This window comes from Sphaerodactylus townsendi, linkage group LG08, assembly GCF_021028975.2.
Source record: "Sphaerodactylus townsendi isolate TG3544 linkage group LG08, MPM_Stown_v2.3, whole genome shotgun sequence".
Lineage (NCBI taxonomy): Eukaryota > Metazoa > Chordata > Lepidosauria > Squamata > Sphaerodactylidae > Sphaerodactylus > Sphaerodactylus townsendi.
The window spans coordinates 27,662,820-27,687,276 of NC_059432.1; the positions used below are offsets into that span (position 1 = coordinate 27,662,820).

The 24,457-nt window shown below is 43.1% G+C and overlaps 1 protein-coding gene across 5 annotated transcripts in view; it reads right to left on the reverse strand.

Moving 5' to 3' along the window:
• Window positions 1-24,457, reverse strand: part of ADAMTS14 (ADAM metallopeptidase with thrombospondin type 1 motif 14) — an 81,262-nt gene that overhangs the window by 27,333 nt on the left and 29,472 nt on the right. For 4 of the 5 annotated variants that reach the window (XM_048506462.1, XM_048506460.1, XM_048506464.1 and 1 more), the window contains 2 exons: window positions 6,330-6,413; window positions 4,101-4,257 (listed from right to left, as the gene is read on the reverse strand). In XM_048506462.1, coding sequence (XP_048362419.1) covers window positions 4,101-4,257; window positions 6,330-6,413 — 241 coding nt within the window. The remainder of the gene's footprint in view (window positions 1-4,100; window positions 4,258-6,329; window positions 6,414-24,457) is intronic. The other variant, XM_048506461.1, reaches the window with a different exon arrangement.

Below are 24,457 nucleotides of genomic sequence, written 5' to 3' on the forward strand. Positions count from 1 at the left end.
TCCCAAGCTGTCATCTTGTAACTGGCTCTAGCTGGTAGACTTTCCAGTTTTCTTTTTAAAAAGGAGATTCAGTGGCAACAATTCAAAGCAGAGGTCAGAATTTGTGCTTTTAGCTACCATGTTTAGTTTTGTAACTTAAAAAAAAAAACTTGATGTGCTCCAGGGGACATGAAAATTCAATAGGCAATACATCTGGGGCCTGCTGGCAGCTATACTGCAACAAGAAAGGAAAAGCAAGTTCTACCAAGAAAGAAGAAGAAACCAAGGACTTGGTCAAATATCTGGGGAAGCATTTGGAGAGACGGCAACCAGACACATAGACTTGACTTCCAATGAAGTCATCCTGGCTTCAGATGCCAAGGACAGAAATAGACATAGGCTCCCAATTTTTTCCATGGTTTAAAGGAAATGGCTTTTAACCAATCAGGCTGTGTTTTTAAATACAACTTCTGTTTGTTTTATTCTGCTGGAGGTATTCCTGGAGGTATTTATTATTCCTGGAGGTAACAGGCAGTGGGAAAATTTGCAGCTTCTTTGCTTTGATAAACAGCGGAGTTGTGACACTTTAAAGATAAACAAACAAATAAATATGTGTGTGTGAGTGTGTGTATTCACACATACACATATTTATAAGTTTTTGCGGCCTAGAGCCCACTTCTTCAGATGCTATGAATTGATCCTCTTAATGTAGACATCTTATGTAGGAGGCATGGAAAGAAAAAAAGCAAGAAGCAGGGTCAAAGGTCCATGAAAGGAAGGAAATACCAGGGTTGTGATTCAGAGGCAGGTAACAGCAAACCACCTCTGAACGCTTCTTGCCTTGAAAACCCTACGGGGTCACCATAAGTCAGATGTGACTTGATGTTTATTTTATTTTAAAGGTGGCACAAATTCTTGCCCTTTTTCTACCTTGAACTGGGCTATCCCTTTGGAATTACTGTTAAGTTTTTGTGAACCCAGCCCATGTCAATAAACAACAGAGTCAAAGGAACAATACTCCTGTTTACAATCAGAGATTTCTGTGGACTGACTTTTACATTTCATGATATTGCACTTGCTGCGTAAAACAAATTTAGTTGATGGCTGGCTCATACATTGCAGCAGTAATCTCTGCAAATCAGTAACCGTGACATTACTGGGAGCACGTGAAATCTCAGCACTATATCTTCCTATGGGCAGCTGCTGGTGATGGGGGTCTCCCATAAATGTCTCCCAGGTATCATTATATAAAGTTGTTAAAAAGCAATACTTATGGCAAAAAATATGACGTGGACAGAACAAAGGCCCAAACAGATTCAAATATCAAAGACAAAACAACTGGATCAAATAAAGCCAGTCAGTCTGCACTCATCAGCGCATAAAAAAACCACTAAGCTTTCATCCCTTGGATAAGAAAACCTAAGATTTCCCTTGACAGGGCAATTCACACAGGAGCTGCTCCCACGGAAAAAGGCTTGCCCACGTTCCCAGAGATCGCTGGTGCTGGAATGGGATAAGGGAAGGGAAGCCAAACTGTTCAGGTGGAGATTCTGCTGTCCTGGCGGCTCATTGTAACAACATGGCAGAACTTGTACAAACAGCAAGGCGCTGGTGAGGAATGAGCCCTTCCCTCACTCCCCACATACAACCCCAAGCACTGCATTCCAAACAAACAGAGGCCTCAGCATTTCAAAGCAGGCAGGATTGCCAAAATCAAACTGGAAAGTCAGGGAATGCTGCCAAAGTCATGAATGGCCACCTTTGTAACTTTGATCTTTCATTTACAATACACTGCATAGCTACTGGCTTTAAAGGCCCAGAGCACTTTCCATTAAAGTAAATGGTTTTAGCAGGATCAACGCTAGGCCTTTAAAAAAAAAAGAGAAAAAAAAGGTCAGTCACCAGCGTGCGCTCTCTAATTACCGCTGCACTTTTGCTGACTACCTCCCTTGGCGGATATCCCTGTGCTGAGCCCAAACATTGTGGAGTGACTGCTTTTTTCCAAGAAACATCTACCTGACCCTGACCTTGCCATGCCAGTATCTTTCCAAGTTGTTCATTCCACAGGCATTCAACAGCAGCAGAACAAATGTGAATGAATCCGGCAAACGGCTCTATTAGCACAATTGCATTGTTGCTGAAACAGATATATAAACTCAATGGCTGAGTTTAGCAGAACTGAACAAAGGGAATAAAATAAGAGTCCTCATTCAAACCAAAAGTTAGTAACTCATTCACTGGGCGCTATGGTAGGATCCCTGATAAGGAAGCTAAAGAAATGTAAGTTGGAATCATAATTGTGAACACCGCAGCTGTGTTGGACAGCACCAGGGATCTATAAATCGGAGTATAACACAGCTCAGTGTCTACCTGGAGTCCTCAGCACCCCACAAGACATAGCCAATTCTGATCAAAAGGCAATTCTCCTACTAACCTCACTTGAGGGACGAAATTAAGGGACCCTGGATGGTTAATGGGAAGGACTGAAGAAGAGAAAGGAGCAGTGCCTCCAGCTCACTGGTTTCTACTTCTTCTAACCCAGGGGGAATTACCAGGAGGCAAAAGAAAGAAAAACACAATTTTAATACACCACCAGAGACCATCTACCCGCCCTCTGCCATTCACAAATCACTTTCCCTTTTTTCTCTGAAATCTGTTTTCTCCTTTCCTCAGAAAGTGTCTCCCTTCTATGACTCTGCCTTAGAAAAAAAACCCTTTCCCTCACAAACATCACTGGAGACAAACCCATTAGATTATACTTCCACCAGGTAAGCAGTGGCAGATGGGACTGAAGCCTTGACAGACAGTTTTTTGTTTACTGACACTTCTGTTCTCAAAAACGGGTCAACTCCTAATAGCTGGAGCAGTATGAATGGCATGAGAGTTCATCCTCCTGGGGCCGCTCCCCCAGACTCCAACCTCAACCGGAGAGGGCCCAGAAGGCCAGGAGAAGCCCCAGGAGAAAGACTTATCCAGGCCCCAGGGGTACACAGAGCAGCAGGCGGTGGACAGACCCTATAGGGCCAGACAGCTTAAAGCCCTGGGCCAGTGGTTGTCTGGGCTCCAAAGATTGCACAGTAACCGAAGAGGTCTGGAAGGCGGGCCAAGCCACGCTGCACCAGAAGTCCAGGCCAAGGGGCCTGGAGCAGGCCCAGAAGCATCTGCCCTCTTGGAACAGTGAAGAGGCTGGGCCCAGCCTGGCTAGAAAGGAAGTGCAGGAGCCAGTGGGCTGCATGAGGCCCTTAAAGGCACTGAGGAAAGAGCTGGGGGAAAGGCGGGGCGAAACTGAGATTAGGGGGAAGAGCATAAAATATGTGAGGGTCTGGCCAGCCAGGGAGGATGCTCTTATGTAGTTACAGCCTGACTCAGGACCTATTAGCCTTAGAAATGGGCCACTGAAGTGCAGCTTCACCCAGATGCCCTATCTGAGGCCAGAGGAAGGGCTCCTCAGACTCTGGGATGGGACACTAGGGGTCACAGGAGAGAATTTTATACTGACTGTTATGGACTACAATTCCCATCAGCCTCTGCCAGCAAGGCCAATTGGCAGGGGCTGATGGGAATTGTAGTCCATAACATCTGGAGTGCCAAAGGTTCACCACCACAGCCCTAGGCAATGCTGGGGCTCAGGGCCTTGGGAAAGCGAATATATCCATCAGGCCTCAGGAGATACTGCCTTTTATAAGTCAGCTACTCTAATTTTAGCACATCAGGATGCAACAATTATCTTTCTTATTTCTTTTTACAAGTGACATCACCATTGACTAATCAAAATGTTCTTCCACCTGAAGCAGATCCTGCCACCCATAATTATTGAAACAGGTTCAGAAATTCCTTGGCAGACACAGCCTACTAAGTTGGGCAAGGGTGAACAGCAGCTTTCCTCTCTTGTGGCAGAAGGCGACTAGTAAATTGAAATATGCAAGGGGAAGAAGCACAGCTCTGTACCCTATGCTTCCTGATTAATCAAACACCAATCTCTATGGTCTTTTGTCAAACATCAGTAGCAATGGCCTCATAGCAAAGCCCTGCAGATTGTGCCAGTGGGCAGTGCTTTCAAATTGATGGCCCTTTCCTTTGCCCAATGAATGGCACATACTTGATCGAGATAAATACAGTACCTTGCATACCTGCGGGACCAAAATCTTGCCTGGTGAGGAACACTGCGTGGTCGTGGTATTCAGAATGTTCAGGATCCGCGCGCTGCTGAGAATGGGCCCAGCGGCAGACCTGCTCTAAGCTCCGAGAGGGGTTCCCTCGCTCTATTAGACTGATTGACTGCAGAAGACAAGGGGGGAAAAGAGGATTTAATTCAAGAAGGGCAAAACTGACCATGCCAGAATTTAGACTGCCATTTCCAAAAAGTGCAATTCAAAATCCTGTGTTTGAACTACAAAGAGTAGAAACTAGAGCTTCAGTTATGGATGGCTGAAAGCACATGCTCATGTAAGTGTCAAAAACCAGGATTAGATGTTGGTTTATTTCTTCTGTTATTTATGAAATATAATGTGTTTATAGCAAAAACATTCACACATGGATGGAGGCCACTGCCTATACTATTAATGTGAACAGGCAGAAGCTTGAAGGTAACAATCATAGCATAACAAGCCAACAAGGGATCTCCACAATCTTCTCTTCTCTACTGAAACACAAAGCACCAGATCTTGGTATCCCAAACAGGATCCTTTGGGCACGTGGAGAGGATATTTTTTATTTAAATGAGTAGCAATTACAGAAGGGGTGCTATTTGGATGAGAGGTCACCAAAGAAAACTGGGGCTGGTGTGCTGAGGCAAACCACCTCTGCTCATCTCTTGCCTTGAAGATGTACAAGGTAAAACTTCACGGGGTCACCATGGGTGAGTTGCGACTCTATGGCACACGTTGCCTTTCTTAAAGCATAAGAACCACTTTTATGCAGCCGAATGGGGCACTCTCTTCTAATTCCATACCATGTGGTTCATCTAACGGCTATATCAGCTTTTTAAAATCTCTGTTTCCATTGTCCTATTTCTGGGAGATCTTCAAATCAAAATATAATTTAATACTTTCATCATCTGTACTCTAACACAAGAGATGTTGATGTCAAATCTATCTATCATCCCAGGAATAGACTTATGTTTTCTCCAGATAAATTCAGGAACTCCATATTCTTATCAGTTTCCTTACCAGCATGGCCAATTGGCCATGCTGACAGAGGCTGATGGGAATTGTAGTTCCTGAACATCTGGAGAGCCGCAGGTTCCCTACCCCTGAACTAGAAAATAGCAAGTAACAAGGACCTGTTATGTTATTTTTCAAACCAATAGGTTTGGATCTCCTCTGCCCAAATCATAGAGGCACAGAAACATGGTACAGATGACCCCTGCTCACACACTGTGCATTGACTCACTGCAAAGGGGGATAGGCACGTTGGTTCTTCCCCCCTGCCCCCCCAAGGTAGCCCAGTCTACGGATTTCAACCATCTGGAGGAAATGCTGATCCCCAGGAGGAGTATGTACATGGCCACTGTCTTCACAGTGTCACATTCTGCAGATGACATACAGAGACAGGAGATGGGCCGGCATGCTTGAGTCCACTTTGCCTCCCCATGCTTTTCATTAATTGTATCATTAATTAGGCTCGTAGATAAGGCCTACAGCTCACAGATGGCTTTTGTTGTTCAGATCTGGGGTGCTGGAGTTCAACAGGTCGTCCAACCCATTGTGCAAGGTTGTCAGTTACGGTTGCCAGCCTCCAGGTGGGGTCTAGGGATCATTCCACCATTCATCTCCAGCTACTCTAAAAGTTTCTTGGGATAGCAATGAAACTAAACCCCCTTCTGTTCTGATTTACAACCCTTGTGTAGATCTATTCCACTCTAAACAATCTTCTATTCATTGAACTTCTTGAAACTTAGCACTTAAGAGGTAAGGGGTTGATTCCCTGTTACATAGATTTGCAAAGGAACAATGAAATTAAGGTCTTCTTCTCTGTATGTTTTTCCTGTGAAGAAGAGGCTGGGGGAGAGGGAGGTGAGGAAGGAGATAAGAGAAGAAACTGAAAAACTGACTTTGATCATGTCATAAAGAAAGGAAGGTGCAGTTATAAAAAGGTACTTGACTTGACTTGAATTTTTGAACTGATATTACAGTACAGTCATCTAAAAGATCTGAGTCAGATGTTTGGAAAGGAGTGCAATTTCAGTGCTTGCCCTAAGCGCCATCTTCGGTAGATACACCCCAGAGCATGAACAGGGTCAATACAAACATACTTCCCCTTTAGACATATTGGTTGTGTCCACACATATGTTGAATATATACAGCTAGGCCAAGAGATATATGAGTGCTAGCAGTATTTCAGTATTTTACCTGTCTGTATCCCACCATGATCATTCTAACCAGAACAATGTTGATGTGAACTCCCAAAGATTCATCATGGTAAATTTCATCTACCTAAGGAGAGAAAAAATCAAGCACACATAAATTAAAATTTCTTTTGTAGCCATCATTGAGTGCAAACTACTTTTTTGAGTTTTAGCTAATTCTTCTTCATATCAACAGTGCTTCTTTTGTAAAATGGGAGCGACATCCAAGTCAACCCAAGGATTCCATGGGTGAGCAGGGGTTTTAACATGGCTTTCCCTAAATCCAACTCTTGCTGCAGCAAGCATGGCACCTGGGAGGGCCAATGACAACGCAATAGAAGACTGCTTCAAATAACCTGAAGCAACAACAGTACACAGTTCAGAAAGACCAAAAATCAAGCATAGTGATTACTGTGCAAGTGGGCACAGATAAACCAATACAGTACAACTACGATGAGTGTGTGTCTTGATTCATATGCAATATATATGTAAGTTGAAATTCCACCTGCCGAGGATAAGCCAATGGAAAGTGTTGCAGTTCCATTTCACCAGCACTTTGCTTTCTCAAGACTCTCTCCATATACGTTGCGTAATACGCAAAATAATCGGACTCTCTTCTTTAAAGAACGTGACTTGAAATGTTCAAATTCAAACCCTTGTCAAAATACAGCAAAAATACATCTCAGCAGCGCTTTCTGTTGGCTTCTCTACACTGAAGAGAAGTGTAGAATTTCAACTCTCCGTCCTTGCTTCTGTGCAGTTTTGTACTTTTCTGTTTCATTGTGCACTATTTTTGCAATGCTTGCATTGTTGATACTTTTATTTATTTATTTGTTTGTTTGTTTGTTTGTTTGTTTGTTTGTTCTACTTTTATACCGCCCTCCCCCAGAGGGCTTTGAACTTGAATACTGCATACAAATCAAGACACACATTCTCACTGTAATTATCCTATATTTACTGGTTTATCTGTGCCTATTTACACAGTAATCAGTACTCTTGTTTTTAGGTGCTTCACAAGGGTTCCCAGAGAAGATCCTTGAGGAAATTATTCTGGTCACAATGACATTGAATATTCTAACATCTTGATGCTTCCTTACACTGTATCAATATAATTACATGATCTATCAAATGCAAAAAAAAAAAAGAATCTCACATTGGCTTCCAAATTAGACTTTTGCACTACAGGAATGATAAGGAAGGGAAAACATATTGTTTCTTTGCCAAAATGACATCGAAGCAGGAATCATTTTTGGACTATGTATGTCTTCATATCCTCTATCACAAGACAGAAATGAAAATACTTTTTTTTAATTTCTAAAGGATAGTACAGTTATTCCAAAAAGGGTACTCAAGTTAATCCATTAATTGATTGCTGGAATGATCATTTATTTAGAAGGCAGACTCCTTCTTAAGCCTAACAGCAAATATTTAACAGAGATTTACACATCTTTCCAAACAACAGCATTTAAATACACAATTTTCCTCCTTTTTTCCCCGCTCCATGATCGACATTGCCAGGTGCTGAAAGAGTATCTTCCCTTATAATAAACAGGCCAATCTTCTTGAACAAACGGCATGTACAAGCAATGATCACATCACCAAAAGGAACTGAGAATAGCTGGATTTCCTATGGGGAAATCATCAGCTATGGAACATCCTACAAACATCCCGCAGATACAAGTAGCCAGAAAATGGATAAAATTCATCCACCAGAAGGAGGGGAAACTGTTCACATCCAAATTCATTTGGAAGAGAAACTGGCTAGTCTACTGGTCATTGCAAGAGGAAAAACACCAAAACTACAGTCTGGCTTGGAAACTCAATTTAAGGCTTGATTCACATGTGCAAGAGAAAGAGGTCATAGAACAAAGAATCATCCCCCTTCCTACTACGGGTGTGGTTCCAGTTTTGAATGCTCTTCCAAACTAAAATAAAAAACCTGGCCAACAGAAAATAAGGCCACAAGGAGAAAGGTTCTGCACCCTTTTCGTTTGCTGACTTTCTATTTGCAAGGAGTTTTTAAGGTTTTTTTAAAAAATGTAGTCGACCCACGTGGTCAGCGTAAGAACGAGACGAGACGCGGAGATAACATCTGGTGGAGATCGCCAGCAGCGGGAGCCCGGAGGTCCGTGTTCCTAGCGAGTCTCCCGCGTGCCGGTTCCTGGCACCTTTTATTGTTATTCTATCGGGGGCGTGTAGGAGGGAGGACCGGGGGGAGTTCCGGGAGAACGGGAGGCGGGAGGTCGGGAGATCATCATGTGATGCATGATCTCACCTGGCTACGTGCGGAGAGGAGCGTAAGCGTCTGAGCCTAATCCTCACCTGGGGGCAAGACCATTGTCCCTGCGCCCGGTGACTGAGCCAGACAGTTCATGACCCGTGACTCATAGGGGGATGAGGAGTGGGGGTGCGGTGCGACCAGAAGGCCGTTGGCGTCCCAACATTCTACCACGGTGCTGCTGGGTCAGCAGTGCATTACTACAAAAAATACATGGCAACATTCAAAGCCCTGATCCTTTACACGGAGTCTATATTGGAGCAGTCCATAGTGCCACCTCATTCACACTTCCTATGTCCCTGAAGCTAAGCAGGGTTGGTCCTGGTAAATATTTGGATGAGGGACTACCAAGCAATGCTGGGACTATGCAGAGGAAGGCAATGGCAAACCACCCCTCTTTCCTTGAAAACCCTACGAGGTCGTCGGGAAGGCAATAGCAAACCACCTCTCTCCTTGAAAACCCTACAAGGTCATCATAAGTCAGCTGTGACTTGATGGCACTTTACACATGTGACTGAACCAGGCCTCCAGGGAATCTTACTAGTTTTGTTCACCTGTGCTACATGCAGGGCTGCTGAAGATGAAGAGAAAGAGGGGAAGCCTTTCCTTCCCTTCCTCCAAATTCCTTCCCCGAAGTCCAACTCCTACAGAGTCCTGTTGGGATTTGCGAGTGTCTGTCACAATTCAGATAGAAAGAGGTTAACTATGTGCATGCTAATTAGTTACTGAGGCCAGAGTTTTATGGCGAGTTCATTGGTTAAGCTATTGGTTAGCTAACCCCAGCATTGCAAGTCACATAGTCAGAGTTTATAAAGTTAAGTATGTTTCTTTGTCTCACTCAGCACAGGAGGACCACTCTCTGGCACGATGCCACATTGTTGAGATCACCACAAGAGGTGAATCTCTGCCTTGCTAGATAAGCACCATGTAGGACCATAAGGTGCTAAGCAATGTAACCAAGTTAGTGATAGGATAGAAAGTTATTCTTTATTTTCTTCCATGTAAACCCTTCCTATTAGTAAGTAAACTCAATTATATAAATAACCAGCAACTGTTTCATGGTCTCTTATTCCGCTACTCTGCTAAATATTAAGTTAAATTATCCAACAAGTCCCCACTGATCACAGTGGGTATATACAGATCAGCTGTCCTGGACCAATGAAGACAGCACCTAGTATTAATACAACCTTCACTTAGAGCAGCCTCAGGTAAGCAATTGTTCAACAAGCCTTTCCTGGCTAACCTTAAGGTAATGAGCATATTTTCCCTTTTCTCCTCAGACTTTTTATTATCAAACACAGATACATATGTTTATACAAATTCACACAAGTATATCAGGAGCAGGTTTTCCTTTCAGACAGAAGAGACAAACCTAATAATCTGGCAACTAAACAAGTTGATTTAAATATTTTCCACATATTCAAGACAAAAATATTTTCTTTGCACCTCGTCAGAAATTTCCACCCTATGAATAGTTTCAATACATGAGCAATATATATTTTGGTGGTTGAAATGTAGACATAAGCAGAGTCCCAGAACCTTAGTTTTCCACACCAGATGTGCACATCAATATTCATCATCTACTGGAAACAAAACATGGACCCTAACAAACCTAGGGGACAACTCACCATGAACTCTGCCTCTTTACTGCCCTTTTCTTTACTTAGGGCACAATCCAGTGGCTTTTCTCAGTGGGTGAAGATCCCGAGGCTTTTCTCAGTGGGTGAAGATCCCGAGATGATTGTGCATATTAATAAGCAGACTTTCACATACTGACTGTGAGACACTTAGGCAGTGGTGGGATCCAAAAATTTTAGTAACAGGTTCCCATGGTGGTAGGATTGGCGTAGCGCCAATGGGGCTGGGCGGGGCACGATGGGGGTGGGCATTCTGGGAGCGGGGCATTCCTGGGCAGGGCTGTGGCAAGGACGCAGCCACTGTGCCAGTCCTTGGGTGGGAAACGAATGCACGCAGGCGCAGGCTGCCACACACGCCGGTGCAACTCCTGCTAGACTGCTTCAAGTTCTGCGCGCTACTGCTGAGAAGAGGGGCGTAACTAAGGCAAAAATCACATGGCAAAATCACCAATTAGTAACCCCCTCTCGGCACACACAAATAATTAGTAACCTACTCTCGGGAACCTGTGAGAACCTGCTGGATCCCACCTCTGCACTTAGGGAAAAAAGTGCTTTACACAGTACTCAGAGCTAGATCTTTGCATCCATCGATTTGGGCTGCACACACAGGATCGGGAGTTGTGCATCCAACTCTGAACACGTGATCAATAATATGCCTCACTGTTTAGAAAAACGAGGGCCAGAGATTGTAACAATGTAAAAAAAAAATAGGCTGTTTCTCCAACACATGTACGTCCACATCTATTGAGATAGTTAAGATTCCAGCTGAATTGTCAAATGCTCTCTTGGCAAAAACAAATAAAAAAAGCAGAGAGTGGCTCCTTTACAATGTAATGAATCTGGTTATAATCAGAAAGACCATAAGGCAAAAAATGCAGACTAGCAAGCTCCTTGCTTTTGGGACACAAATAATATCTATTTGAGGGGTGTGGGAAGAGCACTGAGCATGCCAGCAATCCCTCTCTGAACCTGTCAGCTCTGACCTGAAGTGCCTCCAAAGAGCCTTGGCAGCCTACAAACAACGGTGAGTCAAGGGAAAGGGGGAAAGAATGAGTGCTGAATGAGAGAACAGAGAGCAAAACTATGTCTTTAAATTTTAAGTTCAGCAGACAAGGCTGGCCTGCCAATTGGGTAGCACTGCGCTTTACTTTGCCTTAAGAACTAGATTCCTTTCCTCTTCTCCAGGGGTCTTCAAACTACGGCCCTCCAGATGTTCATGGACTACAATTCCCATCAGCCCTGTCATTGGGCCATGCTGGCAGGGGCTGATGGGAATTGTAGTCCATGAACATCTGGAGGGCCGTAGTTGGAAGACCCCTGCTCTTCTCTCCCTACTTCCAAAGTGACTGACCTGTTTGCTACACATGTGCATGATTTTAATTCAGACAAAATATAAAAGAGTGGGCAGAAAAAATCCTTGCTTACTCTCTCTCCAAAATAATATGACTTTCTTCCCCCTTACTAACGGGAAAGATAGAGTTACTCTGCAGGCAAATATCCTGGAGCATGCTCCAGCCAGCTCAGAGGGGAAGAACAGAAACTCCACAGCTGGCAGAAATGTGCTGTGCACTTGTTCCTACATACTCCAGAGAACATTTTCATGGCCGGGAGGAGATAATTGATCTTTCTGCTACTTTTTACAGACATGGAGAACAGGTCAGCATCTGCACATCGCACAGTTCTGCCCTATTAATGCTTGTAAAGGGTCAGACAGAAAGAAATAGATGGGGCAAAAAACTCACCCTCCGACTTCTGAAGCAGTATGTGCATCCCACTCTTAATATCTTTATAATTAACTTGGAGTTACTTAAAAAGGAGGGCAATCTAATTTTAAGGTTAAACCCATGAAAAATCAACCCTATAAAGGCAGACCAGCAGTAAGTTGTCTGAGTACTTCATGAATATAAACGAGAGTCCTGGGGCACAAAATATATTCCACCATAAGCTTTCATGAGTCAGAGCTCACTTCATCAGATGCATTATCAAATGCGGATGACACCCAGCTCATGTTCACGATGGAAGGCCACCCATCTTTGGCCCCTGGAGCTCTCCAGCGCTGTTTAGAGGTCGTTGCTGGTTGGTTGAGAGCAAGTCAGCTGAAGCTGAATCCAGCAAAGATGGAGGTCCTGTGGCTGGGCCAGGGGGAGAGGTACGATAGACAGCGAGGCCTCACATCTAGCCTCATCCGTCCGAAGCCTGGGAGTGATCCTGGATTCAGCGTTGTCACTGGAGACCCAGGTCACCCAGGCGGCCCGAGTGGATTTTTATCATCTGCGGCAGGCACGGCAACTGGCCCCAAACCTCTCCTGCTCCAATTTGACCACAGTGATCCACGCAACAGTCACCTCCAGATTGGATTACTGTAACTCGCTTTACGCTGGCCTGACTTTGGCTGTGATCTGGAAACTTAAACTCGTCCAACATGCGGCAGCCAGGTTCCAGCAGGAACCAGATCACACCCGTCTTGTACCAGCTCCACTGGCTGCCGATTGAGTTCTGGATCATGTTCAAAGTTCTGGTTTCAACATTTAAGGCCGTGAGCGGTCTCGGACCCACATAAGTGAGGGACCACATCTCCCCATATTGCCCCACCAGATCCCTCTGCTCATCGGAGGAGTACCTGTTAGAGGTCCCCGGCCCTAAAAGCATCTGTCTGGCCTCTACAAGAGCCAGCCGGGAGGCTGTAAATATTCCATCTATTGCCTCGGCCTCTCATGGGTTTAGTGAGAGGGGGGTGGGTTTGTTGCCATCTGTTTTTATCTTTTATCTAAGTTATATGGACCTTTTTACTGAATTGATTTATGTATTGATGTTATATTGTTAGTCCTCCTGTTGTACGCCACCCTGAGCCCTTTGGGGGAGGGCAGGTTATAAATGCAAATAAATAAATAAATAAATAAATACAATTAAGTGTTCGTCTACAACTCCTATATTTATGCTTCGAGTACTTTGTGAGTAAGCTGTTCATAGTGACTTTGGGGCATTGAAAAAAAATGAGGCAGACAGTTTTCACTTCTGAGTAGGTAATGGAACTTGTAAAAGACTTTCAAGGAAGGAAGTAATTCTATTAGTTGGTCTGCCTTAGTCTTTATGCAGTTTTGGGGTGTCAAATGCACAATTAGCCTACCTGACAACTTTAAAATAGGACCATTTAGAAGTGCTCTAGGAGAAACATGTGGAAGAAACTGAAATACCATTGTTCTTTCAAGAAAACCTTGGACACATATTTCAGTTGGACCTCAAGAACTCAAATACTGCTTGCTCGGTATTAACAGCTATTAGAGGCCCAATACCCCTTTTGGTTTCAGTTAGTTCAGACATTGTATTTTTAGGTAGCTAGTTTGTTATATTGTTTGTAGTTTATAGCATTAGTGTTAGATATAGTTGGTTCTTGTATTAGGCGTAGTATAATCATTGATGTTATAATTAGGTTAGTTTACTAGGCTTGGTATTGAACGAACTGCTATGAGCTGATTAGATTATTAGTCTTAGCTTGTTATGTTTTGTAGTTTTAGCTTTAGAAATGTAAGTCGCCATCGGTTTACTCAGGTTATCTGTTACGATATGATTATTGATGTTTTTCTGTTAATTGAACTTATTGTTATATTATTATGATATGATTGATGTTTGCTATGATATTGATGGCTGTTATTTATACTGCTATACTTTATACTTTATGCTGTTATATTTTATGGTGTTGTGCAATGTTTATTGATGTCTTTGGCCATTTTGTGATGTTTTTCATTGCTTTTTGCTGATTGATATAATTATTGATGTTTTGTTTTTTATATGACTGTTGTTTGCCGCCCTGAGCCCTACGGGGAAGAGAGGGATATAAACTGAATAATAATATAAAATATATGTTGAAACCTTGATTGACAAATGAGAGTTAAAATCTTTTTGCTCTAGTCATTCTTCCTTGGCAAAACTCAGACCAAAATAGTTTTCCCTAGTGAGCAAGAAAACAAAAAGAGGTTTGGTGTCCAATTTTTTAAGCAGTCAAGGGAAAGGAGGGGGGAGCAATTTGCAGCCGGGTCTGACGTACTGAGATGGGGTGGTTTAACCCTCTTCACTGCCTATGCTGTTTCTCTGCAGAACTGGCTACTATCGTTCCAAAGGATAGGGAAACTATGTGAAAAAATATTAGTTTGCACATTAAAACCCCATCACCCAAAAAAGCCTGAGAAGCACTGAACATGTTCGCTGCCCTCCAAAAGAAACTAAATTTTGAGGGTGATCTGGTGTTTGAAGAAAAATAAGAATCCCCAGCAGACTGATTGACCAGGAGGGAAATGGTTAAGATTAGGAGATGTTTCCAGTCTCTACCCAAATTGAAAGTAAAGAGAAAAAAGAATGTAAAAGAGTCCTGTTGGGGATTAATAAGGCCTCCTTCAGTCCTAATTAATCACACACATACAGAGAAGCTGCTCACCTAACCCCAGAGTTCATCAGTGTTATTACAACTTTGGGAAAGGAAAGAGAATTACCAATTCTTGATTTCTCCTGTAATTAATTTCCTCCCCTGCTCTCAGTACATATTAAGCCTGAGCCAAAAGCTCACTAATATTTTCATCTTGAATTAAAAGCATTCAAAAGGCAAAAGGTTCCAAACCCCCACCGAACATTCCATCCTGCCACATTCCTTTATTTCACCATTTTTCCTATGCTTTGATGGTTCTTCTAGGCAACAGCAACTATTGATGCTGAGTGCCATTCTCCCCTATCTATTTTTAATCAAAAATTGCCATGGTACTGGGAAGATATTGACTTACTCTTTTTTGATCACACATGTTGTCATTGAGGCAAATCCCACTAGCTATGCCTGCATCACCATAAAATTAAAAAGAGGGAAGGGCAATGCTTTCTTCCCTTATTGTGGCATATTTAGGGTAAAAAACAGGAGGGAGGCCCTCTTATTCTCATCCTCTGTGCCCACAAAGAAATGGCTAAAAACAACAATCAAGCATGGTGACTGGAGATTAGCCAAAGTTCTGGAGTGTCATCTAAGATTGCAGGGCTGAGAGAGAACTTCTGTCATGCCCAGATCCCACAGCTTACTTTACAACATGGCTCCTATCTACAAGATATTAAAGCCTATGAAGATACAAATGGCATTTGCAATAATTGATTTTCCATCTCCAACCTAAAAGCCACCACTTTTCTGTAATGTACTCTCATCTTTTCTTACATATTAGGAGAGGGAATGAAAGTTTGTAAGGGCAATAAAGTCTGTATGCTATTGGGAAGAGGAGAGGGCTTCAGGGAGTATGGTACTGTTCTTTCCATAAAAGCTATAAAATGTTAATATCCATTTTTTTAAAGAACATACAAGCACAGAATCCAACTTTCTATTTTGTCCCTCTGTATAAAATAAAATCCCTTTATGTTCTGGTTTTCCCTCCTCTTCTGGCAGAAACGACTTCATCGCTACTGCAACAGCCAATTTTTTGTTCCTTGCCAAACAAGGTCTGGTGTCACGCATCACGCCTGGAAAAATATCACTAGCTTTGGGATTAAACTGCTGTTTAACAAAACCATATCAATTTATTTGACAAGCTTTTTATTTTACCTGGAGTAACTCTCTTAAACCAGTTGTAGATTCATTGGTTTGAGGTGGCCATCTCCAACTGAACTTCCAAAACTGATAATCCAGACACTTATATCAAGCGCACATAGCTTGTAACTCACCACTGTCTTAAAAAGGCAATGCATCTATCCCCGTGTTGGCGAACCTATGGCACTCCAAATGTTCATGGACTACAATTCTCATCCGCCCCTGCCAGCATGGCTAATTGGCCATGCTGGCTGGGGCTGATGGGAATTAAGAACATAAGAACAAGCCAGCTGGATCAGATCAGAGTCCATCTAGTCCAGCTTTCTGCTACTCGCAGTGGCCCACCAGGTGCCATTGGGAGTTCACATGCAGGATGTGAAAGCAATGGCCTTCTGCGGCTGTTGCTCCCGAGCACCTGGTCTGTTAAGGCATTTGCAATCTCAGATCAAAGAGGATCAAGATTGATAGCCATAAATCGACTTCTCCTCCATAAATCTGTCCAAGCCCCTTTTAAAGCTATCCAGGTTAGTGGCCATCACCACCTCCTTTGGCAGCATATTCCAAACACCAATCACCAATCATGAATTGTAGTTCATGAACATCTGGAGTGCCATAGGTTCGCCACCACTGATCTATCTCATGGGCTACAGGGGTTTTAAATTCTCTAGTTCCGCTATTAGTGTGAACTTGAAGAAGAGTCGAGTTTTATACCCCACTTTGGTCTACCATTAAGAAGTCTCAAAGCAGCTCACAATCACCTTCCCCTCCCCACAACAGACTAGCTCAAGGACATCCAGCAAGATTCCTGTGGAAGAGTAGGAACTGAACCCAGTTCTTCTGATTAGAGTTTACTTCTCCTGTGGAGGAGCAGGGAATCAAACCTGGTTCTCCAGATTAGACTTCATGGAGAAGAAGTACTACACCAGAACAGGAACACTATTAGCCATCTAGCCAGCCATAATACATAGCTGGTGGAATTATTGATGAGTTCAGAACTGTACATTTCTGACTTTCAGCATAACAAGAACACTTACTTAGCTAACAAAGCAGATACCCAAAATAATACTTCAATACAAATGTAAGGACACCTGTACCAGTCCAGAACAAGTTCAAACATCACCACACAGAATATTAAGCCAACTCCCCCTCTTTGCCGATCGCCAGCAGTAACAGCAGCTAGCAAGAGAAGAATCATACTGGTGGAGAGGTAAAAAGTGATTCAAAATTTTTTAATAACTATTTTCTCCACCCAAATGTTACATATTTGCAGTCTTGGACAACTGGACTTCAATACAGTTTGAAACCCAAAGCTTCATTCACCACCATAAAATGTAGTTGTGGTCATTATCTGAGTAGGCTTTTTAAAGGATTGACACCTTCCTAGAGGCTAGGTGTATCAAGACCACTTGCCTGTGCAGAGACAATACATTTCTGTAGGCCAGTTACTGGCAGCAAATGGGAGGGCTGTTGCCTTCACACACTAGTTGAAAGCTGTCCAGATGTAATGGCTGGAGAAAGAATGCTAAATTAAATAGCCCTTTGGATGTACCAAGAATGTAATTCTGATGTATTTATTAACTGAGGCCCATCAATACTGCAGGAAACAAGAAACAAGATAGTTTCCTCTGATTTTCATGCCTTAAAATAGCACAGGATGGACCTAACAAGGTCCAGTCCAACAACTAGAAAAGGCATTCCCTCACAGAATGGATGTTTCCCCTGTTTTCTGCAGCCCCCCAAACTGTTTCTGTGGGTCAGGGGACTCAGCATGAAAAGTAGTCTTTCCAAGAAGAAGTGGTTGGAAAACCAAGATAAACGCAGGTATAAACACTGCAACAAGTGTCTGCAAGATTCATTAACAAATGTACATGCTACATGTATCTTTCAATGATAAACTACCACTTTTTATGAGAGTCTAAAAACAACAGATTGACAATAATCCATGTACACTGGGGAAGGCTAGGAATTCAGCTCTTGTGAAAAAAAATCTGCATCCCACAAAGGTGCTTTGGGACCTGCAGCCCAAGTAAAGGCTCACATTCTCTCTGCATGATCATGCAAATCCTTCTGCATTTAAAGTTTTCTTGTTTCTTGATGCTCCCTCAAATTCCCAGTAGCAAAACATTTCATCTACAGAACGAGTGGTTTATTTTATTTCCAGTCGCCAAGACTCATGATAAATGAAATACCTAGCTGATGGGAGAGAGTAGGAAACAAAGTACAATATGCCCCGTGTTTATAAAAATTAAGCCTGTTTATTTATTTGCAACATGTGTAAGCCACCTTTCTCCAATACAGGACTCAAAGAGTCTAGAAAGGTGTTGCAATGCCAGTGAATGCCAGTGCATAATACAAAGGCTCAAACAACTTTTGGGGAAAATATCAGTCTGCCCCTATTCATGCAAAGATCTATCTGGTAGGAAGGCAAACATTATTAATGATAAGCGGGTGGATTGGGGGGGGGGGTGTCTTCAGAATCCCAATGATTCCAAGTTGCAAGTAAAGCCAGCTTTGTAAAAGGGGGGGGGGGTGTCTCACTCTCACAAAAGAAGAAACCAATGGCAAAGCAATGATAAATTCTCTGTGCTTCCATGTAGCTGTCTCCCAACCATTCCTGAACAGAGCGATTACTATTTCCAAAGCCAGCATTTGGACCGCTGTGGGTAATCGGGCCACCTCATTAGTGCCAAATGGTAACTGTTACAGATTTGACCCAGACTCATTGCAAGAATATGAAAGAAGGATTTTCTCTCACTAATCAGATTAGGGTGGCAGGAACTAGTGGGTCCTCCTCATGAAAACCCAGCATTTTCACTGAGCAGCAACCTAAAACACCTCCCCCCACCTCCTGTCCCACACAGAGGATCAATGGGAAAAGTTCTCCCTTTCCGAGTACTGTAAATATATTTCACTAATCCCTTCTCTCATTTTCCAGCAGCACTACATGTCAAAACTTTTAATGTCAGCAAGACACCTAAATTACATTCCAAATTTTTAGAAAAATATTTGCACTTTAACTTTTCAATATCAATACACTTCCAAAGCAAACCTCCAATTTACCCCTCCTCCAGAAGCAGCTGTTTCAAGGTGCAAACCACCTGTCAACCACAAACCCTATCAGGGCTTTCCGCAGTTTCCTGGAATATGGGGCGTAGTAATTGCCATATCACTACAGTGAGGGAAATGGCCACAGATGGATAATGGCAGCAAGATAGCAATCATCTTTAAAGGAAGATCACAGCAAAGCACCTTTGAGAAAGAACAAAGCAGAGGAAACCTTTGTACGCAGTGGCGTAGTGCCTACAGGATGTGGGGGTGCAACGCCCCAGTCAGAGTAGCAGCATAGGCGTGGCATGGCGTTCTAGGGCAGGGCGGGGGCAGGGAACGTTGCAGCAGGGGCGCAGGGTGCGCACGCACCCTGGGTGCAGTTTCCCCTCGCTCCGCCTCTGCTCAGACATTGACCACTGCAGGAAGACGTGTAGATGCTCAAAGCAACACTGCTCCGATTAGAGTCAAGGCAGAACCAAGCATCCATATGGATTTAGTTGTCCTATGTGTGTAGTCGGAGGTGGAGCACTCACAGGGACATGTGGGGTCACATGTCCCCGGGTGCACACCAGCTGGTCATGTGGGGCCCCCACATCCCTTTCCTCGGCCCAGACCCCTTAGGATGCTCCTTCAGCCAACGGAGCCTCCACCGGCCGAAGGAGCAGCCTGGCTGGGCCACCACCAGGCACCCCTCAGCCAGCCGAAGGAGCAGCCCAGCAGTGCTGGGCTGAGGGGCAGCCAGCAGCAGGCTCCCACCGGCTAAGGTAAGTGGGGTGCAGGGGGAGGGAGAGGGTTGGGGAAGCACGAGGGTGTAGGGGGTGTTGCCCTGGGTGCCATTTCCCATCCCCACCCACCACACCTCTGTGTGTAGTCCTTTGCACATGCAGATTTCCTCACATAAATGCAGTATGGCAAGTATAGCAGGCACTGACTGGACAAATACACAAATGGCTTCATATCTCCCAAGAATCTCTGGAAATTGCAGCTCATAAAAGCCCCCTCCCCTTTTCTTAGCTAATACCTGGTGGGGAAATAATCTTTTAATGATAGGAAATTTTAAAATTATTTTACAAAAAGCATCCTTCACACGTAGCAACTAAAAACCTTATTGTCCCAACTATCAACCTCGTATTCTGTACCCAACAAAACGGTCTTTAGAACCTTTCGTTTGCTGGAATCTGTAATAGGGAGACGTTCTGTGATTTGCCCCGAACTTTTTCAGAGAACAACCTTTTTCAGAAATATCTTTGAGGAAACAAATATTCTTGGTGGTTCCAAACTCAGGGTTCAAACATCCACTTTTGACAACTGTTTATAATGAAAATCTCAAAGGCTTTCCAAGTAAGTTTAGCTCTTACTTGAGTTTTCTTGGGCACTCTATTCTCTATTCATGCAGAAATCTCTGATCACTGGGCCCAGCCCAATCCATCAAATCCTTTCTTCCTACAGTCTGACAATAGCCTAACCAAGACTCCCCTCTTTAGCCTGGCCTTGAACTAATAGGATTAGTGTTCATTTGTGTGGTCTCGGTGAGGTTGTGATTTATAGCTGCTGGCATGGCTCAATTGTGTACCGCTTTCTGATGAACTCCCAACACCATCTTGCTCCCTCCAGGTCACTCGCCCCACAAAAGAACAGGGCATTCTGCTTAAGCCTGCATTCACTGGCATATTTCCTATTTGAGAGACAGACAGAGGACAAGCTACTTCAGGGTAAAGTTAACCTCCCAGCTTGCTGTCATCTTTCACACCGTATAACCTCAATCTCCTCTGTTCAATGGTTTGGGTTTACCCCACTTTCCTGCTCTTTACATGTAACACTTAGCATTTAGAAAGCACTTGAGTGTTTCAAGGCACATTATTTATTACTCGTCCTTTTGCACGCATGACTTCAAGAAAGGCAACATGTGACAGATCAAACTTTTAAATTCTTTCCTAATAACCAACAACCCAGCAGCTAAAAGAAAAGTCAATCAATTTTCAGCAGCTGCTAAAACAATCAATAAAACATTCATTCAGGCCAGACACCCCAATGCCTATTGAAACAGGACTTTTCAACAGTCCTTTCAAGGGAAAAAGCTCTGTTACGCCACATTGCACTTTATTGGAGGTAGCTGCTGCTGTTTTGCCTTATTGCACGTTTGATTTATTGTATTATTTTACTGTAGTTTGTGCTTTTAGAGATGTTTTTAATAACTATTTACCCTTTACAGTTGTGAGCAACATTTATTATTGTATTGAATCATTCTATACCATTAGTAGCTGCCTCACAAGTTTCATGGAAAGGCTGGATAGAAATCTTTTTAATAAACAATTAAGCAATCAAGCCTTATACATTTCTTTAGGGAAGATGCTGGCCTGGATGCTACCACTAAGAAGGCCCTGGCCCTCCTATTAACAAATGTAACTAGCAAATCAGGGACTCAGGATGAAGATGATTGTGCCAATGTTACTGTACACAGGGGCTCATAAGGGAGGATGTGCACCTTATAATATCATGGATTTAGGTGATTCAGGATGTTGAAAGTTAACACATAGCACTTTGTGTTATGAAAACAACTAGGGAGCTAATACTATTATTTCAGAACAGAAATGGTGTATGACTACTGGATGGCTTTCACTATTAAGCAAGGATGATGTACGTTGGATAAGGGAAATTCATGGAAATTTGGGAGGGGGGACTTGAGAAGATAGGGTTTGGGGAAGGGAAGGACTTCAGTGGGGTATAACACAATACAATTGTCGAGATAATCCATTTTGTTTGCTAAAGGCCTAGTTAGTAGCATCCTTTTGCCTTTCTCATGAGGTAAGAAAGTTCTGAATTGCAGGTGTTGTTAATGGGGTGAGTGTGCTATCTCTTCAAGGTCACTATGCTTGTTAGAGAGTTGGAGTCATCCTCATTAATTTGGACCAACTGGAACTGGTTAGTTTGGAGAATGGATGAGAAGGTTTCATTTTAGAGGGGAGGGGTAGGCCCACTCATAGCCTAGAATATTCTGGTCAAAGCATGCCCTGATTGGTTAATCAGTGATCACCTGTCATGGCCAGACTTAAACACACACACATTAGAAGTACAGACGTCTTCGTTTAGTCATTTTAGCTTCTAGCTTTAGATTCTAGGGATCAGGCTTGATTTGCTCTACAATCCACTTCTTTGTCTTTTTGGCAGTTCACATTATCCACACACATTATCCACACACCCCAGCACTACATGTCAAAAGAATCAACTTTTCTCTTTTTAGTTTCCATCATTGTCAAACCTATATATAATAATGGGGAACACTATGGTATGAATGTTCTTGATCATGGTCGCCAGCAACCCGTCCTTGCACTGAAGAATGTTTTCTAGCTCTTTTATGGCTGCCCTCCCCAGTCTCAATCTCCTTTTTGATTGATGATGGAGTCAAGGAACAGAAAATATTTGACTATTTCAATTTCTCCACTGTCATCTTTACAGGTTGTGTCCTTCCTCAGTAGCCAATATCTTGATCTTCAGCTGTAATCCTGCTTTGGCATTTTCTGTACTCATCCCCTAAGCTCCACTAATTGTCTACAGGCATCTTCCTATTCAGACTAACATTTGGGAGACCCAAGTTCAACACCCCACTCTGTCTTGGAAGCTCACTGGGTGGTCTTGGGCCAGTCACACACACTCAATCTAACCTGCTTCATGGTTTTCAGGAGAAAGAAACCAGAGAAGAAGAGAATGACATCAGCAGCCTTGGGTCCTCACAGGGGAGAAGAGCAGATTATAAATGAAGTAAATAAATAAAACCCCGTTAATTTTTTTCCCAGCTCCATACGAATTTTAAAAAATCTGTCTTGCTGCTAATCTTTAGTACTGAAGGCAGCCTTGTCAAATTTTGAGGAAAGCTGCTTGAGAAACCATTCAGGCCCAAGCCCTTTTGAAGTGCCATGGCCCCAAGGTGACGTCATGGCACAGTGGGAGTCCCGCCTGAAGACAGCCTCTCAAAGGTCACCAGCAATGATGGATAACTAGCAGGAGAGGCCATTAAACTGTGGGTGTTGCCTTCTGATTGCCCGGAGACTTGACAAGACTGCAAAGGGAAAGCGTCAGAATCAGAAGCAGAGAACAAAGGAAAAGGCCTGCCCAAAGGCTGATGGAGGAAATAATGCTTTGGTAAACTATTCCGTTTTGCATCTTACCCAAGGAGGTCGTGTTTTATTGATCCTTTCTTTTAGCTCATTAAACTCTCCAATGGGTCCTTTTTCCATCTGAAAAGGCAGCTGCCCCTCTTTCAGTCCCCCCCACAGCATCCTGAACAGTCACACAGTGAAAAGCATTCCCTGCTGAGTATAAACCATGAAATGGGGTTGAAAATAAAGCTTTTGATTAAGCCTGACAATTCTGAGCTTCTCATGCCATCATCCCCTCCACACACACACACACACATACATACTTAACAAAAATGACATCATCCATGACACCAGCAAGGCAAAGGGAAAAGTCCTCACCAGGAAGTTTACGCCCTAGCTCCGCTTCATAGCTTGGGCGGCTTTAACCACCAGCGTTATGTATATGAGATATATTTGCAGTTTCAGTTTGTTATTTGACAAGATTACACAAATTGATTCTATGAACAGATTTCAATGGCTACCTTGCCTGTTTAGAACGTTACACACAAAAGGTCTAGAACACAGAACAGTCCCTTGACATCCACCACAGGAAATGAAAACTAAGTTGTTGTTGTTGTTGTTATTTATTCATTCAATTTGGTATACCGCTATTATACAAAACTCTCAATCAAATGCCAGTCCTTTCTAACAGTATTTCAGAAATAGCACAAGCAGTTGGACTGGGAATTTCAGCCCTAACAAAAAATAAATCACCCACTTGACTATCACTAAGCTGTTCTAGAACCATCTATTCTTGACATTGATTCACATGATTTTTAGAAAAAGTTCAGGCAAACTCAGCTGTTGCTGATCACTTCAGACAAATTCCATTATATATCCAGATGTCTGACAGTGCAGTCCTAGGAATGCTTCCTTGTGAGTAAGACCCACCTAATAGACTTGAGCAGGATTTTGATTGGACCTGGTTATGACTGCTCTCTAACCACATCTGAGAATCATCCAGTCTTTCAGATGAAGTCTGCATGTGTAGCTGAGATGTTGAAAAGGGCAATAAGGGGACAGAGGCCTCTAAATCTGTAGCACAATCTTGAAATAACAACCCTGACTTACAGAAAACCTACTCCCAACCTCCAAATCAAATCTCTTGATTTTACAAATGAAACAACCTTCATTCGTAAAATATTTCTAAGCAATTCTCAGCTTTATCTACATTTCCTCCTTGAAATCAGATAGTAGGAGAGTACTTTCCACTCTTCTGCATCTCTTATTTAAGCATTTCCTTCGTCCATTCTCATACACCTGCTATTTTTCATTCTCAAACTAGCTCACACGTCCTCCAGAAACTTCCAACACAGGCATGCAATGTATGCACCCATCTACAGGGCATAGGGGGAGAAAATGACGCCCAGGCCCCTTCCCCCTCCCATTTACCTTTTTCTGCTGGCAAAGCATAAAGGGGGAGGGGGAGGGGCCATGGGGACAGGAAAGGGGATGGGGGAAGGGGGCGATTTTCCACCA